This window comes from Mytilus galloprovincialis, chromosome 3 (assembly GCF_965363235.1).
Source record: "Mytilus galloprovincialis chromosome 3, xbMytGall1.hap1.1, whole genome shotgun sequence".
NCBI classification, from domain to species: domain Eukaryota; kingdom Metazoa; phylum Mollusca; class Bivalvia; order Mytilida; family Mytilidae; genus Mytilus; species Mytilus galloprovincialis.
In genome coordinates this window covers 32,032,685-32,051,293 of record NC_134840.1, presented here as the reverse complement: position 1 = coordinate 32,051,293, position 18,609 = coordinate 32,032,685, and the positions used below count along the sequence as shown (strand labels likewise).

Here is an 18,609-nt window from a genome sequence, read left to right as displayed (position 1 = left end):
CAGCGTCTTCGTTATTTTCCTTTTTTGAAGAGAAGGAAAAAAAGGGGGGGGGGTGTCGGAGGGGTCCTGATCCCGAAATTTCGAGGTCACGAATTTAAAGAAATTTAAATCCCGACATTTCGAAATTCGAAAAAAAGAATTCCCGGATACCGAAAGTATCGATTCCGATTCTAAGCTGGTTCTCGGCTGACTACTACTTTTTGTTTGAGTGTAGCGTAATACAAGCGGATTCCAGTTTATCCCGAATTCCCGAGCTTAAAAACACCCGATCCCGACGTTCCCGAAAAGATCCTGCCCTTTTGGTATCTATTTTTCCAGACATACAATTTTCTTTTTAAAATAAAACCCACAAGTGGATAGAATATTTTATGGGCTAAATACGACGCATGCGAAATCGGAATTTCAAGGCCTAAAATTCCACCTATACTATCTTCAGAACCTTTTTACAATTAAACATCATTCATTAATATAAACGTGAAATTATTCTTTTTTATGAGAGTGAGTGACCAATATTCGCCGCATAATTCGTTCATTTGGACTAACATACGACATGCATTCGAATATTTGGACCCTTCGTAAATTTTACGGACGCAATCACGAGTTGGTTGACCGTTATGGAATAATCGTTTCACAGATGATATCTGATATTTTCCTTACTTCGTAACTACAACCCCCTTCCCTTTCATGAATGTGACCTACCGAATTAGACTATTAACCGGATTTGTTATGACATGAGTAATTCGACGGGTGCCACATGTGGAGCAGGATCTGCTTACCTTTCCGGGGCACCTGAGATCACCCCTAGTTTTTGGTGGGGATCGTGTTGTTTATTCTTTAGTTTTCTATGTTGTGCCATGTGTACTATTGTTTGTCTGTTAGTCTTTTCATTTTTAGCCATAGCGTTGTCAGTTTATTTTCGATTTATGAGTTTGACTGTCCCTCTGGTATCTTTCGTCCCTATTTTATGTAGGTTTCAGAAATTTTACTTCATGAAAAAAAATGAATGTAAACTGAAGAGCAAAGTCAAGTTGTTCGTGTACCGGATGGGGGGGGGGGGCATGTTTTCGCCGTAAGGCAAGTCCTGGGTAAAGGCACACAAATCTTAAAAGAAAAAAAAGCAAAACGGCGAAAATGTGTCCACTGAATATGCGCCACCACCCACTCGACATAAAAGTATGACCAAAACGACTTTTATTACAAGGCCGAACCGGCTCCATGTGCGAAATGTCTTGTTCCAAAGAAAAATACTGTACAGTAACTAACAAATATATTTTGACAAGCCACGTGACAGTTAACTCGGAAGCTGGTTCACTGTTTACGATATACTTATTTTGGTAAAATACAATATTGCAGCAATCAGTATCCAAGATGGAAGTCAAAACAAGAAAATTCTCTTTTCAACATCTCAATTCAAAGAAATTTTCTTCAATAGAGAGTAAAGAAAGTCAAGAATCCTTTCTTAAATGGTAACTAATAGTCAGTAAAGCTACTGCTACTTTTTTGGCAGTGTTTAAATAGGAATCTTTAAAATATAACATTGTTGCCATAGACGCTTAAATATTTTTTTTCCAGAAAGATCAATCTGTCTGAATCTCTATGTGTACGTTGAAGACACCAAATTCTGACTTTTATTCAACAGGAGAGAAGGACACCTTTTGACTGTGTTTGCGAGCTACATTGAAGCTCTATTCTGCATTACCTGATCTAGGGGTTTTAGCATCTTGAATTTCCAAAATTTATCTAAAAGACCTGGGTTTAGGGAAATATTTGCAAATGTATACCAAGAATATGTATCATACCAGTCCGGCACTTCCAACAATATAAATGTACACAGAAAAAAAAAAATGATTTAATTAAGACCATAAAAGTGTAACCATCTATGATATAAGTGTATTTTGTCAAATTTTGGATTTTTAAAACTGACAGATATTAGCCAAACTGAAGATGTCATATTTAATTAGTTCACATTTGTTTCAAAAAGGCAAAGCAAGACAGTTTTTTTCTTTAAATATTTTTTTGGAAAATAAGTCTCTTCAACATGTCCATTATGTTAACTCCTGATTTCAGATTTAAAAAAAAAAGATGGACAAAAATATTTTTTTCCTATTAAAACCGTATAATGATATTTGTAGTTTTCCTGAATAATAATAGATGTTATAAAAATTTATTATAAGAGAATTAATATGGTCTGATCATTTTATTTTGTTAAGAAACAGGCTTGCTAAAAATTACTTCCGTCATGGTTTCTTAAAAATATCATTTGCTTGATTATTAGTTATTATTAATGATAATTCATTAAATAATGCAAATAAAAAATTGAATACAATGAACATCATGCATGTCATGTACATTAATTTTTTTTTTTTTTTACTTTTAAAAAAAAATAGTCTGTTGTCTTTCAAATGCTAGTCAAAAACTTTATCTTTGACATTTTTGTCATTTTGCTTCTCAAGATTCTTACTTAAAGAAGACATTAAAAGAATAAGAAACAAAATCATACAAAAATGAATAAAAACAAATAAAAAAATAAAAAAAATAAATTTGAATAAATTCAAAAGACAGAAAAATCAAAAATAATATTAATTAACAAAGACTAAAACAATGTCTTATTCTACATTTTCAAAAAAAGGTGAAATGTCAATTTTGAAAGAAACCCTAAGTTACCTGTACAGGTAAACTTTAAAGAAACATACAAGTTGAAATCTTCAACCCTAATTGATTACAACAGGTAACATAATTAGATAAAACATCAACCTATGTTTTATGACCCCAATAAATGGCAAACATCTCAAGATTGAATACCCCAATAAATGGCCACCATTAGATGTTGACCAGGCAAGATAAGGTATCCTTTTACGTTTGCGCAAATTGGCATTACTTTTCCTGAAAAAAAAGATGAAGTTTCCGGAAAAAAAAGTTTACTTTTCCGCAAATAAATATCTTACTTTTCCTGAAAAAAAGTAACTATTACGGAAAAAATAAATTATTGCTTTTCCGCAAATAATTGAGGAATACCTGTTGATCGAAAGCAAAGCCATAATATAAAATAAATATTAAGTAAGTCAAAGGTCATCATAACATGCACAGTGGTGGATCTAGAAATTTTCATAAGTGGGGGACCACTGACTGCCTAAGAGGGGGCCCACTCCAGTCACGCTTCAGTGATTCCCTATATAAGCAACCAAATTTTTTTCCCAAAAAGGGGGGGGGGGCGGTCCCCCTACCCCCCTAAATCCGCCTCTGATGCAAGTAAAATTCATCATTTAAATCTATAAAAACGTATGTTCAAAAGTCAGCACTAATCAGAAATATCTTGATATGAGTTCATAAGTCAGTTCTGGCAGAATATTTGTAGCCAACACGCCGTACAAAGTCCACAGTAGTACATTCACCGATTACAAGTTTTGTATTTTGTTCAAGAAGGAAGTCCATCTTCTCCTTTTCACATTTCCAAACGGGTGCTTTTACAGTTAGAGTTCTCATCTTTATGCAAGATGTTGTTTGCAGTTTCAATAACACATCGATAAAAACAAAAATGTTTGGATGGCTAGCGTAAAACTGCTCGTTCAAGTGGGCATGAAAAGACTCGTGTTTTCGTAACAGCAGTATGCATTACACATTCAAAGTCATTATGAACTACCTCGGGCTGGAGAGTTATTCTTGAGTAGTGCACACGTCAATAAGCCGATCCAACAGTTTCGTGTAACATTCCTCGGATTTAAGTGGAAGTAACGCAAATACAAGACGAATGTAGTTACCATTTTACATCCATGTATCGAATAAACTGAGTTGGTAGAAGAATTTCGGACAGGATTTAAATGTACCATCTATGAAAATATCAGTCATTTCATTACATAGACATACCAAGTTGGTGAAACATAAAAGTATAACGATTCCCGAATCAAAATCATTGACTAATTAAAAGTGAAAATAAGTTTCAGTTTTGTTAGTGTTCAAATCTATTTGTCTTAAAATGTCTCGTGAATTTCTAATCTACATTTAGGTCATTTTGGAAACTGTTTTCGCCTGTCTCTGTATAAGGACATAGCAACATTTTTCAAGTCAATATATTTTCAAATATTTATAATTTACCAGGTAAATTTCCGGAAAAGTAATATTTACAAATTGCGGAAACGTATACTTTAAATTTGCGGAAACGTAGCATTGGGACTTTGAAAAATTAGCGGAAATGCAATACGCCCGTCACAGTCTGTACTGTAATTATGACCTCTTGAGAGGAGGTCTCATTGGGGGCCTGATCTTGAATCCCGCTTGCTGTTTAGTGAGAATCCTGTATCATGCTTCTTGTAGCCATAATAGCACATGTAAGTTCCTGTGTTTCGCCAGACTTTGTTTCCTGCCTTCAAGATTATGTTTTTTGCTTTCACGTGTCACCTTTCAAAAAAATCGTCCAATCCGTGTCACACTTAGACCCCAATTAGATCCACTTGAGAGGCTATTATAATATTGCGTCTTTTCGTGATTCAGGAAAGGATACATTATTTTCACACCAATTTCTGATTTGGCATATTCATTTTGGCCAGGATTTGTGATGAGATCTTCTAGGTACTGGGCTTAATGTTTATGGGATTTCAGGATTGGATCTTTTACTAGTGTGGGAATCAGGAACTTACACTCATCAGAACTCTGAAGTTAATGATAATGTTTTTCGATCTTGGAAAGAATATGTTCTGCTTTGACATTTTTGTTTGCCATTCACTGACACCCCGCCCCTAATATCAGAGACCAGACTGAATTTATTTTATTGCTCTCTTCAAGGACGTATAATGTATTATAAGTCCTTGCTCTCTTGAAAAAAAAATTTTCCGTTTAGGTTTCCATTTTTACTGACAAAATTTATGGACATCCAATGTTTCCATTCTGAATTAAACAATTTCGATAAAAAGAGAATTTGTTTCTTTAAGTCCACACCAATTTGATTCCTTGTTCAACGGACCCGCCCGCACCTATTTTTTTCAAAACAGAATTTTTTTATTTTTTTTATATTCCCGCTCCCTGCATCCGGAAATGTAATCATGTCCATTTCCCGCACCGTTTTTTTTGTAAATATTATGAAAAGATATCAACATTTGATTTTAAAATCACAGTCTAACCTGTATATAACAATTTTAAACATAAAAGCACCCCACCACACTTTGTAAATATCTGTGAGAATATTTGTTTCAGCATAAAACCTATTTATCCAAAGCGGGAGTGCTCCGATATAAATTTATAACAGCGAAAACCTGTAAAGAACAAAATATTGGTTACTTTCCCCCTTACTTATATTCCCTATCAAAAAATGTTCGTTGTTAGAATAAAGTACAAAGAACTTCTGAAGGATTTGCCTTCAACTGCAGTTATATTGTATGCTGGCGAAACAAAAGTAACTATCCATAGCCGCTGCATGTTTATTCACCTGTCCTGATTGATTGAGGGGCCTGTCGTTCAGCAGTTATCGTTTGTTGATGTTGTTCATTGGTATTTTCCCGTTTGGATATACATGATATATAAATTAGATCGTTGGTTTTCCTGTTCGAATTGTGTACGCTAATAATTTTGGGATCCTTTATAGCCTGCTGTTTGGTCTGTATCAAAGCCCTGTGTAAAAGGCCGTACTTTGACCTGTGTTTGTTTATATTATCAGGTTGAGAACAACCCTCCCTCAGACAAGGGGTCATTTTACTGATGTAGAAAAGAAAATAGAAATACCAAGAATTTGTATAGTTCTTCTATACAAAACCTTTGAAAACTTAGAATTTTTTACTCAAAAAGAGAATTGAGTTACATCATATTTTAAACAACTTTTTCTAAAAGAGATGTCCACTTATTTTGAATAATATTAAACTGTTAAAGTAAATGTGTTAACATGGTTAAAGTCCAGGAATATTACAAAATTCTTGGACATGTTTTGACCATTTAATACCAGATAGATATATAGTTCTTTGAGAAAATATGAGCCCTTTTGTACAAACAAATCTATTATAACTTATATTGATCCCTCATAAAACATGTAAAAGGGATATTTATAACATAAAGGGGTTGTCCCCAAACTGATTATGACTTGGATGGAGAATTGTCTCATTTTCAGTCACACATACATAGACCAGATTTAATTATTTCTTGGTGAACAGGGAAAAAATACTTCAGAAATTAAAGAAATGTCAAAGTACAAGTGATAAATCAAGCTTTAATATTGTCAAAACCTACTATTTTATGTTTACAAAAAAAAATTATAATCGCTCGCCTTTACTTTTCAAGCTTCGCCTCAAAAATTTGCAAATTAAATATTTTTTTATTAAAATTTTCAAACCCCCGGCTCGCCCCAAATTTTGGAGTCCAAAAATCCGTAGAACAAGAAATTAAATTGGTGTGGCCTAAGAGTGTGGTGAAACCTTGGAGTATGTAGATTATCAGTGATATTGTTTGCCTTAAATTAGTGGAGAATAAAGGCTTTTGCCCTGAAGAAGAATCCCAATTTGAAAAAAAAATGGCTTAAAATTATTCCCAAAAAGACAACTTTCTTCCCAAACAGTGCAGTCTCAGTAGTAATTGTGCATGAATACAAACTGAAAAACACCCATTTAAACAATTTTTATGCCCCACCTACGATAGTAGAGGGGCATTATGTTTTCTGGTCTGTGCGTCCGTTCGTCCGTTCGTTCGTCCGTTCGTTCGTCCGTTCGTTCGTCCGTTCGTACGTCTGTCCCGCTTCAGGTTAAAGTTTTTGGTCGAGGTAGTTTTTGATGAAGTTGAAGTCCAATCGACTTCAAACTTGGTACACATGTTCCCTATGATATGATCTTTCTAATTTTAATGCCAAATTAGAGATTTTACCCCAATTTTACGGTTCACTGATAGAAAATGATAGTGCAAATTTCAGGTTAAAGTTTTTGGCTTCAGGTTAAAGTTTTTGGTCAAGGTAGTTTTTGATGAAGTTGAAGTCCAATCAACTTGAAACTTAGTATACATGTGCCCTATGATATGATCTTTCTAATTTAAATGCCAAATTAGAGTTTTGACCCCAATTTTACGGTTCACTGAACATAGAAAATGATAGTGCAAATTTCAGGTTAAAGTTTTTGGCTTCAGGTTAAAGTTTTTGGTCAAGGTAGTTTTTGATGAAGTTGAAGTCCAATCAACTTGAAACTTAGTATACATGTGCCCTATGATATGATCTTTCTAATTTAAATGCCAAATTAGAGTTTTGACCCCAATTTTACGGTTCACTGAACATAGAAAATGATAGTGCAAATTTCAGGTTAAAGTTTTTGGCTTCAGGTTAAAGTTTTTGGTCAAGGTAGTTTTTGATGAAGTTTAAGTCCAATCAACTTGAAACTTAGTATACATGTGCCCTATGATATGATCTTTCTAATTTAAATGCCAAATTAGAGTTTTGACCCCAATTTTAAGGTTCACTGAACATAGAAAATGATAGTGCAAATTTCAGGTTAAAGTTTTTGGTCAAGGTAGTTTTTGATAAAGTAGAAGTCCAATCAACTTGAAACTTAGTATACATGTTCCCTTTGATAAGATCATTCTAATTTTAATGCCAAATTAGAGAATTTATTCCAATTTCACAGTCCTTTAAACATAGAAAATGATAGTGTGAGTGGGGCATCCATGTACTGTGGACACATTCTTGTTCTTGCCTAAAATGACTATATGTGCACATTTGAGGGTCTATCTATGTATCATCACTGACAAAATGGGGTCTTATTTTATAGCAGGGTTTTACTCTTGAAAATGGGTCTGTAAATTGAAGTTTTAGTCAAATTCATGGTTTATTTTAAATTTCCCAATTTGATGAAAATTATGCATATTTTCCCAATAAAAAAGGGTAGAGGTAGTTTTGAAAAAAGCCAACAATATCACTGATTATGTTATTTCAAAGAAATCAAAGTATTTTTTGACTGTCAAGCTCAGCACTCTTTGCTTAAGTGTACACACATGATCATAAATGATATTTAAAATTTGATACATTTCTTGCATTGAAGTTGTTTAAAAAGATTCTATTTTTTTGGGGGGTCAATTTTACTTGTCTGCCATTGAAAATGAATACTGACCAGGGATGGGAGGCAGACGAGCTATAAAGGAAATCTGTATTTGTGTGTTGATATCTGCAGACTGGCTAATGAAACAGATGACAGAGGAATAATATTCACTAAAGCGAATAATATGCATTCTGCACACATTAATCAACACATGCTTAGATCCCATTAGTGAGGGTAGTACCGGTAATGCCCTTTACCGTCAGGCTACAAACAGTCATTTATCGGCTCAAGTTAGCTTCAAAGTGGTTCAAATTTCCGGTAATACCTCAGAGGTCTCAAATAATTATCATTATCCTTATTTTTGGAAAAAATTTAAACTTATTCATCAAAATTCTGAACAACAGATTAAAACAGACAATGGTTCGGTGTTCTGTGTTAAAGACCGTACTTTGACTTATAATGGTTTACTTTTATAAATTGTGACTTGGATGGAGAGTTGACTCATACTACATTTCCTTATATCTAATTGGTCAGAAACAGAATAGAATCTGAAATTATACATATTACCGGTATACTCTGATAATGGAACTTTACTTAAATTTTATTTTACCATGTTACATGAACATGTATATAAAAATGTGTTCAGTGTATCAAACCATTAAGAGAAGTTGCTACATAGATAGAAATTAATGGTTTTGGGCAGAAATTATGTTATGACAACACTCAAGTTCTATCAAATTAAGACTTCATGTTTTATACTACTAATCTTAAATACACAATGAGAGTACTATGAAGATGCTTTGTTTTACAGGTCTATGAAAGGAAGAATATGTGCACAAATGTACAGCTTTGACCAGTCATTCCAAGCATATGAAAAAGACAGTTTTGTAATGGTATGTGTGTTCAATTTGTAACATTATACAAGGATTTGTATAGTACGATCTTTCTATACAAACCCTAACATTTAATACATTTTAATTTTATTTCGGTATTCATTATAATTTTTTTTTTAATATATATACATGTATACATTTGTATATTATACAGTTCTTGTACTTTTGTAATTGTGTAATTTTCACAATATTTTTGTGAGAAATTATTTTTTTTCTGTTTTTTACCACTCATTATGATAATGTTTACAAATGATTTCACTGTTTTGGCTTTAATGTATAAAAAAAAACAAGTTTAATATATATGTGACAAAATAAAATGTTAGTTGAAGTTCTCACTTTTGTGTTTAGGTTGGATTTTTGTTTTCATTTTTATTACAAAGGATGCAATTTCAACAGAATAGAAAACTTTTTGACATATTTAGGGTGGGGATTATGGGACATTAATCAGAAGAACTATGGACTTCTTTACTGGTGAATTTGTCTGATTGACAATATTTGTTAATGAAATAACCGATATGCATACAATGGTTCTTTTGCCTACTGGGAAAAATGTGATAAAAAATCATAACCCTGTTTCTTTTTAATAGGACTTTTTAACAGATCCAAATGTCCTTCACACACTAAAAGTGGTATCTTCAGGTGGTGGATGGTCAACTCTTGGTAAGAATTATATTTGAAAATAATGAAATATATGAATATTGAAATTACTAGGACATGATTGATTCTGAAGTTCTTCCTTGACTTTAATAGAGCAGGAGGAGTATCAATTGATACTTGTATCTAAAGAAATAGTATTGTCTTCTTGCAAACAGTATTTGAAAGCAAGATATGTGTATACTAATTTTATAAGTAATTCTAATATGAAGTGCTTCTTTTGCTTTGTGAACAAACCCATGCTCTAAATCCAATAAAATTGTTTGCACATGGCACATGCGTATATTGACTTCTTCAGAATAATGAATTTTATCAAATTATCATGCACTTAATATATTTCCTTAACTTTAAAACACTTTTTAAATGGTGCACATGATGTTACTAATTCATTTATTATGACTGCAATGTGTTGCATTCCAAAATTGACATATTTGACCTAGATACTACAAACGTTCATGCTGGCTGTTCAAACTCCTCCCTCTAAAAAATCACAGTGCCAGCCGTTTGCTTCTTTACAAACAAAAAAGGGGGGTTTATGGAAGAGCCTACACAAATGCTTTTACACTTATACTTATTGGACATATAAATTACCTTAATTGTCCTATTCTGAATTGAAATAATTGATGCAAGCTATACTTTATTGTAGTTTTGATATTGGTAGGCATTATATTCGTGTTATTTTAGCCCTCACTATCGCTGGGGCAAAAATAATCAAGAATATAATACCTACCCATGTTAAAACTACACTAAAGTATAGCTTGCATCAATTATTTCTTAAATTTAAATTGGTTTGTATTACAAATCTCACAGTGCTTGCCGGACCTTGCTACAGTTTCATACTTGCAGTTAGACCTTGGTCTTATAGATTTTCAACATAATTATAAATTACTGTAAATTCAAAATTATTGCAATGCTTTTATTAATGTAAATAATCTTCAACTTGAAAAATGGTGAACCAACACCTGAAGTGGTTTTCGTGCGGTTGGGTAATAGCAGGTGGATACCACGCGGTATTCACAGTTGTCTTTCACTAAAAAGCAAATAAACGTAATGGTCCGGTATTTCGTTCATGCTGTGTGGTTGTTAGGTACAACGCTAGTTTGGCAAAGGTGGATCCTCTTGGATGCATGGGTTCACATGAACGAAATACCGGACCATTTAAAGAGTTCTCGATCTGTTGCCAAAAATTACCAGATACGGAGAAAAAATAAGGAGAGATTTGGAAACAGAAGCAACCACAGAAACATACAAAGAAGAAGAAGTCCATCACTGAAGATTTACATACCATACATAAGTACACAAAGTCAAAGAAATTCGGAATACCAGGCATTTTACTTAGGGAAAAAAGGAAGGAACCAGAACCAAGATGAACCACATAAACCACAAACCATATTTATAAAGAAAAGCTTCATCCACGGACATTTTATTAGCAAAGTTAATTTTTATGAACACATCTACCAAGATTTACAATTCCCAAAATTGCGGCGATCACACACTTCACCTTTTACTAACTCAATGGAAGCAGTACCTCCCTCGGAGCGAAGCCAGTTGAATTGGTACGGGATGGCCAATGGGGTGTTGTCCAATTTGGAAATGAACTGACATTTTATGAGCTACTTCCATCATTTCTACATTATTACCACTAGAAACTTCTATGAGGACCACTACACAGACGTGCAAGAATAGGAGATAACCACATCGTTAATAACTTTATTGACTAACTTTCTCTTTGAACTATACTAGATTCTTATTTTACTTTCACTTTCACTTTCTATTTATATCTATAACGTCGTCATAACAACCTCTATTGTTAAGGCAAACCGCACAACCGCAAAATTTGTACTTCACTGTTTGATTTCATGTATAATATTGTCCTGAAGACGCCACGCTTGTTGGCGAAACATGTCGACCACAATAAATTAATCACCATGCGGTAATTGATGGGTGTTGTTGTCTTTAATTACGTTTAATGTAAATAATGTAAAAATATGAGGTTGGCAATGATATAAACTTGCATTCTTTACATACATAAAATTGAGAATGGAAATGGGGTGTGTGTCAGAGAGACAACAACCTGACCATAAAACAGACAGGAGCAGAAGGTCACAAACAGGGTTCAATGCAGCAGGCAATTCCCACACCCGGAGACGTGTATATAAATAAATCATATCAATATTTATTTTTAACTTTAGGAGTAAAGGCAACAAGTGTAAAAGCAGAAATTGTACCTTGTACAGTTTTATCAATGTCATTCTTTGATCGTATTCATAATGATGGTGTTGTGAGGGAGTCTGGAGCTATACAGAAATGTTTTGATGAGTTTTATGAAGACATGGTTGTGTCAGATGAACTCAGAAAGGTATTGTTTTATAACTATTAAATATTTTAAAACTTTTAGGACAAAAAACTATGAAACTACTGGGCCAAATTTAACCAAACTTAGCCTCAATTATCAATGGGGTATCAAGTAAAAAACAAATATGTTTGATGCCCAAGTTGCCAACCTAAATGGTTGACATGGCTATAATAAAACATAGGGGTAAAATGCAAGTTTTGACTATTATCTTTAAAAACTGCTTTATAAAGATAGAAAATATTAGACGGAGCAGAAAATTTCTAAATCATGGGATTTAGCTATTGTATATTTACATCACTTTATTGCTTATTATGCCCCATTTATGTGCATTATGTTTTCTGGTCTCTGCGTCTGTCTGTCCCGTTTCCGGTTACAGTTTTTAATCAAGATAGTTTTTGATGAAGTTGATGTCCAATCAACTTGAAACTTAGTACACATGATATGATCTTTCTAATTTTAATGCCATATTAGAGATTTTCACGATAGAAAATGCTAGTGCGGATGGGGCATCCGTGTACTGGGGACACATTCTTCTTTCATTTCAAAGAATGAAGCAAAAATTCTCAGTTTACAGCAATATTAGATTTTAAAACATTTTTAATTGCTGAAGTTTCACATAATACATGTTCATGTTTTCCACAGCTTTGTACTATTTTTATAATTTATTTTCAGATGTTACTGATAGATGACTCAGATCACTACTGTTTATACAGTGACACAGAGAGAGAAGAACTTCTATTTTGTATATTTAAACACATTTGTCTTGGAGGGAAACTTTGTCAATTTGAAGATAATGTTGAACCTTACTTAGACATCACAAAAAACATATATAAAGATTTGATAAGGTATTGTTTTATCTGTCAAAGAAAAAAACTTTAGGTAACTTAGTAAAAAAGATGTTTTGGGTATTATCCTGTAATGGGTTGCAAATTGCCTTAAATCTGACAGTTTCAAGTCAAATGATTCTGGGATAACAAATCTGATTTTCAAAATCTTATTTACAATTGTAGTTTACTTTCATAAACTACAACAATTTAGGTTAAGTTTAAAGTAAATACATAGAAGTAAATATATCGATATAAGGACATCATTCGTAAATATAGCTCAACATGCAGACTTCTTATACGTTCAGGTATTTCACATCCAATTTTTTATGGAAATATTCTTTATAAAGCACAAAGGTGTCAGTATTCACCTCAAAAACTAACAAAACCTTTGAATAGACTTATTAAGCAGGGATATAGTTACGATACTGTTGTCAGGTCATTAAAGATTGCATATTTTGGCGTTAATATTGATTCACTTATAGGGTCTTTGCATCGGAACTAAACACATTTATTCAAAAACCAGTTGTTGGCATGACACGGGTTATGTTCTTCTCATATATGTTATGATGGTATGATACTAAACCCCTAACGGGAAGGATTGTGCCTGATGTTCATATGATGAAATCATAATCTTTCAGTCAGTTTAATTGAAGTCTGGAGCTGGCATGTCAGTTAACTGCTAGTAGTCTGTTGTTATTTATGTATTATTGTCATTTTGTTTATTTTCTTTGGTTACATCTTCTGACATCAGACTCGGACTTCTCTTGGACTGAATTTTAATGTGCGTATTTTTATGCGTTTACTTTTCTACATTGGTATAGGGGGAGGGTTGAGATCTCACAAACCTGTTTAACCCCGCCGCATTTTTGCGCCTGTCCCAAGTCAGGAGCCTCTGGCCTTTGTTAGTCTTGTATTATTTTAATTTTAGTTTCTTGTGTACAATTTGGAAATTAGTATGGCGTTCATTATCACTGAACTAGTATAAATTTGTTTAGGGGCCAGCTGAAGGACGCCTCCGAGTGCGGGAATTTCTCGCTACATTGAAGACCTGTTGGTGACATTCTGCTGTTGTTTTTTTCTATGGTCGGATTGTTGTCTCTTAAGCACATTCCCCATTTCCATTCTCAATTTTATTTACAAACAAGGAATCTTTAGTTAGTTTACATGATTTGAATAATTGTATTTTTTTGTAAAAGATACAGTCCCTTAGTTAACACTGGAACAATAAAATCAGAACTATATTAGTCATAAGTTTTTTTGCAGTGTACTTTTAAAACATTATATATTAGATATATGTAACCTCAATTTGAATGCTTGTTTTAATTCATTTTCAGTGTGCAGAAAAATTCAGAAACTAAGGAGTTAAACATAATATCACATGTGTTCAAAATATCAGCAAAGGTAAGACTTCTTATACCATGTACATATATAATAAATATTCACAATTTTAATATATAAATTTGTTGAGAATTGTATCCAATATGTATGGCATTGGCTTATATGTCTACAATGACAATTTTAGAATCTACTTTTCACTTGAGTACTGTACATTGTGTACATTTTTTTGGGATGTATTTATTTTCATGAAACGTTTTAGTACATGTAGGTATATTTTTCATGAAGTTAAGTACACAGGAATACAAATGCAGCTTACATACAAATCAAATCATCAATTTACAACATCAATTTACAACTGTATATGCATTATCTTGTCAATATGTTTTAAATAATAGATGAATTCTTTATATAATTTTTAAAGTTAAACGTCTCTTGTAATTCTGTACAGAATGGCTCTCTTTTTATATCTATATATTTTTACATTTAATGTAATGTTGTATTATATATTATTGAGAGATGAGACTTAAATAAAATATTGAATTGAATTGCATGTGAACCCTTGATTTATCATAACCTTAATTGAACTGTTAAAACAACATTGGTGACTATTGACACTGAAAAATATCAATAGTCCCCTTTAGACACTATTGATATTTTTAATTTTTGACAGTTTGCTAATATTAACAATAATTTTTTTGGAGTGTCAAAAACTTGTTGGAAGTACAACATGTATACATATTTTGAGTATAACAAAAAATCCAAACATCAATGTACAATTTGGTTCATCATTGATAGATAACCCTCAATTTTTTTTTCTTTCTTATTCTTAGATTTATCTAGACCATTACTCTGAGAAACAACAAGGCATCTTTAAAAACTATCCTGAAATTTATGTTTTATATTTTTATACGACCGCAAAAATTGAAAATTTTTTGGTCGTATATTGGTATCACGTTGGTGTCGTCAGAATACTTTTAGTTTTCGCACTCTAACTTTAGTAAAAGTGAATAGAAATCTATGAAATTTTAACACAAGGTTTATGACTACAAAAGGAAGGCTGGGAATGATTTTGGGAGTTTTGGTCTAAATATTTTAGGAATTAGGGGCCAAAAAGGGCCCAAATAAGCATTTTCTTGGTTTTCGCACTATAACTTTAGTTTAAGTAAATAGAAATCTGTGAAATTTTGACACAAGGTTTATGACCACAAAAGGAAGGTTGGGATTGATTTTGGGAGTTTTGGTTCCAACAGTTTAGGAATTAGGGGCCAAAAAAGGCCCCAAATAAGCATTATTCTTGGTTTTCACACAATAACTTTAGTATAAGTAAATAGAAATCAATGAAATTTAAACACAAGGTTTATGACTACAAAAGGAAGGTTGGGATTGATTTTGGGAGTTGAGGTCCCAACAGTTAAGGAATTAGGGGCCAAAAAGAGGCCCAAATAAGCATTATTCTTGGCTTTCGCACCATAACTTTAGTATAAGTAAATAGAAATCTATGAAATTTAAACACAAGGTTTATGACCATAAAAGGAAGGTTGGGTTTGATTTTGGGAGTTTTGGTCCCAACAGTTTAGGAATAAGGGGCCCAAAGGGTCCAAATTGAACTTTGTTTTATTTCATCAAAAATTGAATAATTGGGGTTCTTTGATATCCTGAATCTAACTGTGTATGTAGATTCTTAGTTTTTGGTCCCGTTTTCAAATTGGTCTACATTAAGGTCCAAAGGGTCCAAAATTAAACTTAGTTTGATTTTAACAAAAAATGAATCCTTGGGGTTCTTTTATATGCTGAATCTAAAAATGTACTTAGATTTTTGATTATTGGCCCAGTTTTCAAGTTGGTCCAAATCGGGGTCCAAAATTTAACTTTGTTTGATTTCATCAAAAATTGAATAATTGGGGTTCTTTGATATGCCAAATCTAACTGTGTATGTAGATTCTTAAGTTTTGGTCCTGTTTTCAAATTGGTCTACATTAAAGTCCAAAGGGTCCAAAATTAAACTAAGTTTGATTTTAACAAAAATTGAATTCTTGGGCTTTTTTGATATGCTGAATCTAAACATGTACTTAGATTTTTGATTATGGGCCCAGTTTTCAAGTTAGTTCAAATCAGGATCCAAAATTATTATATTTAGTATTGTGCAATAGCAAGAAATTTTCAATTGCACAGTATTTAGCAATAGCAAGAAATCTTCAATTGCACAGTATTGTGCAATAGCAAGAAATTTTCAATTGCACAGTATTGCGCAATAGCAAGAAATCTTCAATTGTGCAATAGCAAATATTTTCAATTGCACAGTATTGTGCAATAGCAAGAAATATCTAATTGCACAATATTGTGCAATAGCAAGAAATTTTCAATTGGAGTTATCTTTCTTTGTCCAGAATAGTAGTTGAATCAACTAAAATCATTGTTTTATACAATATACAATGTATATTCACTTTTACTACCAACTGATAAATTAAAACAATCTTTACCATTCAGTGATAACAATCACTTTATTTTACATTTTAATATTTTTTGATGTATTTAAATGAGTAGTTATTGTTGCAAACCCCATTAAAAATTTTAATTGAGATCAGTTTTGGAAAAAGGGAAAGGGGTGTGTGAAAAAAAATGGGGGGGGGGGGGGGGGGGGTTAAATTCAACATCATAGTGAATTGCCCAAAGGCAAAAAAATATATTTTAAGTTCCTTAGACCACAATCATTCTGTGTCAGAAACCTATGCTGTGTCAACTATTTAATCACAATCCAAATTTAGAGCTGAATCCAGTTTGAATGTTGTGTCCATACTTGCCCCAACCGTTCAGGGTTCAACCTCTGCAGTCGTATAAAGCTGTGCCCTGTGAAGCATCTGGTTTGCCATTATACTAGCTACATTGTATATGTTACAGGGAATTTGTGATTTTGACTAGTGATTTTACAAAATCCCTGAAATAATTAAGATCTTTTTCACAGATTCACTGATTAAATTCAGGGAATTTGGAAAATAAATGCATTCGTTTTTTATTAAGAATTACTGTGAAAAAAAGCCTACAACAGTAACACTCAATAAGTTTGGGGTTAATCTAGCCTTTATTTTATATTAAGTGAGCAGTTGTCATGCAATTTACAACTGACATACTATAGAACAATGGGTCAGACACAGATGTCTTTAAATCAGGAGCAAACATACACACAAAAAGCTACTTCAAATAAATGAGGTAAAATTAAAGTGCAACATATGTAACCCGGGGGAAAATATGATGAAATTTTGGAACATTTTGTCAATGAGCAACAGAAAGAAGACAAAACAAGCTCTTATCACTTCCTTGTTTGAAAGAAAGTTACTGTTTATTATAGTTTTTCTGTAATTACTGTGAAAAATAAAACCAGCTATATCAATTTTTTTAAATCAAATATAAAAACGGAACAATAGGTTGATTGCTGTCATAAGAGAAGAAAAACACATATGTTAGGTATAAGAAATTGAGTGGGTTAGGGTATGTGATCCAGTGGCAAATATTACACGCACATGATATGATATCAGAGCAAGATCATCTTATTGCTGCATGAAAATTGATATATAAAAAGCAAATAAGTGATGTATATTAATTTTTTGCCTACAAAATAACATTTATATTCACAAAATAATAATAAAAAAAAGACAACTGAAAATGTATAGGTAAAAATACTTTGTTTTGTACTTGCATGTTTATGAATAGGTTCTAACCAAGCAAACACAAAAAAAGATTTTACTTACTTTGGTCATATATTAGATACATGTATTCTATCACAAAGGGATATAACTTTGAATAAGATTCTAAACTTTCTCAACTTTTTAATGTAGTTATAAGTTCTTCAATGTAGAGATTTGATAAAATCATTAAAAACGGTATTCATAATTCATAATTTGATATGCCTGGTCAAAGATTCTTTGTTGGATAGTATCTATGTGATATTTTAAATTAATAGTATCGAAAGTGAGAGGGCCAAAACTTAATTGATTTAACCAGTCTTGTACAATGTTTACCCATTTACTTGTTTTCTCTACATTATTATATATTTTATGGATTAAAGTGTTAAGTGAGTTCACAATGTGGTTTAGAAGTTTTATAGCTGAAAGCTGAAATTTATATTAAGAAAAACACATTTCTAATAGCAAGTTATACTTAATTGTAATCAGGGATTTTACAAAATCCCTAGCTCCATTTTCAGTGATTATGTAAAATCCATAACAATTTCAGGGATTTTACAAAACCACTGAAACTTATAGTGATTTTACAAAATCCCTGATTTTACAAATTGCCTGTAACACATATATATCTATGTTTGTATATTTCACATTTTTCATTAAAAAAAACCCCATTTTGCTGTGAAGTCCTATGAAGAAAAGTTAATTTTTGTTTATATATTTTCAGCATGAAGATACTCAGATCTACCCTACAGATACAGATCATGAACAAAGTTTTGCTTATTTAGTAGTTGATCCATTTAAGAGACATATTTCAGTATTTTATCATAGTTATGGAAATGGAGTTTTTGAATAAATGTTATTGTTCTA

The 18,609-nt window shown here is 32.3% G+C and overlaps 1 protein-coding gene across 1 annotated transcript; it reads left to right on the top strand.

Annotated features, from left to right (window-relative positions):
* Nucleotides 1-1,292: 1,292 nt before the first annotated feature.
* LOC143067721 (cilia- and flagella-associated protein 300-like) lies at nucleotides 1,293-18,609 on the top strand. Its single transcript, XM_076241193.1, has 7 exons — nucleotides 1,293-1,466; nucleotides 8,806-8,887; nucleotides 9,475-9,547; nucleotides 11,734-11,900; nucleotides 12,570-12,742; nucleotides 14,059-14,125; nucleotides 18,467-18,609. Exons 1-7 carry the CDS (start codon nucleotides 1,369-1,371, stop codon nucleotides 18,593-18,595), a joined length of 789 nt encoding a protein of 262 aa, XP_076097308.1. The 5' UTR covers nucleotides 1,293-1,368; the 3' UTR covers nucleotides 18,596-18,609.

Bases quoted from the DNA above. Each gene is read 5' to 3' on its own strand.
- LOC143067721 (XM_076241193.1), top strand. From the start codon at position 1,369: ATGGAAGTCAAAACAAGAAAATTCTCTTTTCAACATCTCAATTCAAAG. The intron at 9,548-11,733 runs GTAAGAATTATA...TTTTAACTTTAG, and splicing joins TGGTGGATGGTCAACTCTTG to GAGTAAAGGCAACAAGTGTA. The intron at 12,743-14,058 runs GTATTGTTTTAT...ATTCATTTTCAG, and splicing joins ATATATAAAGATTTGATAAG to TGTGCAGAAAAATTCAGAAA.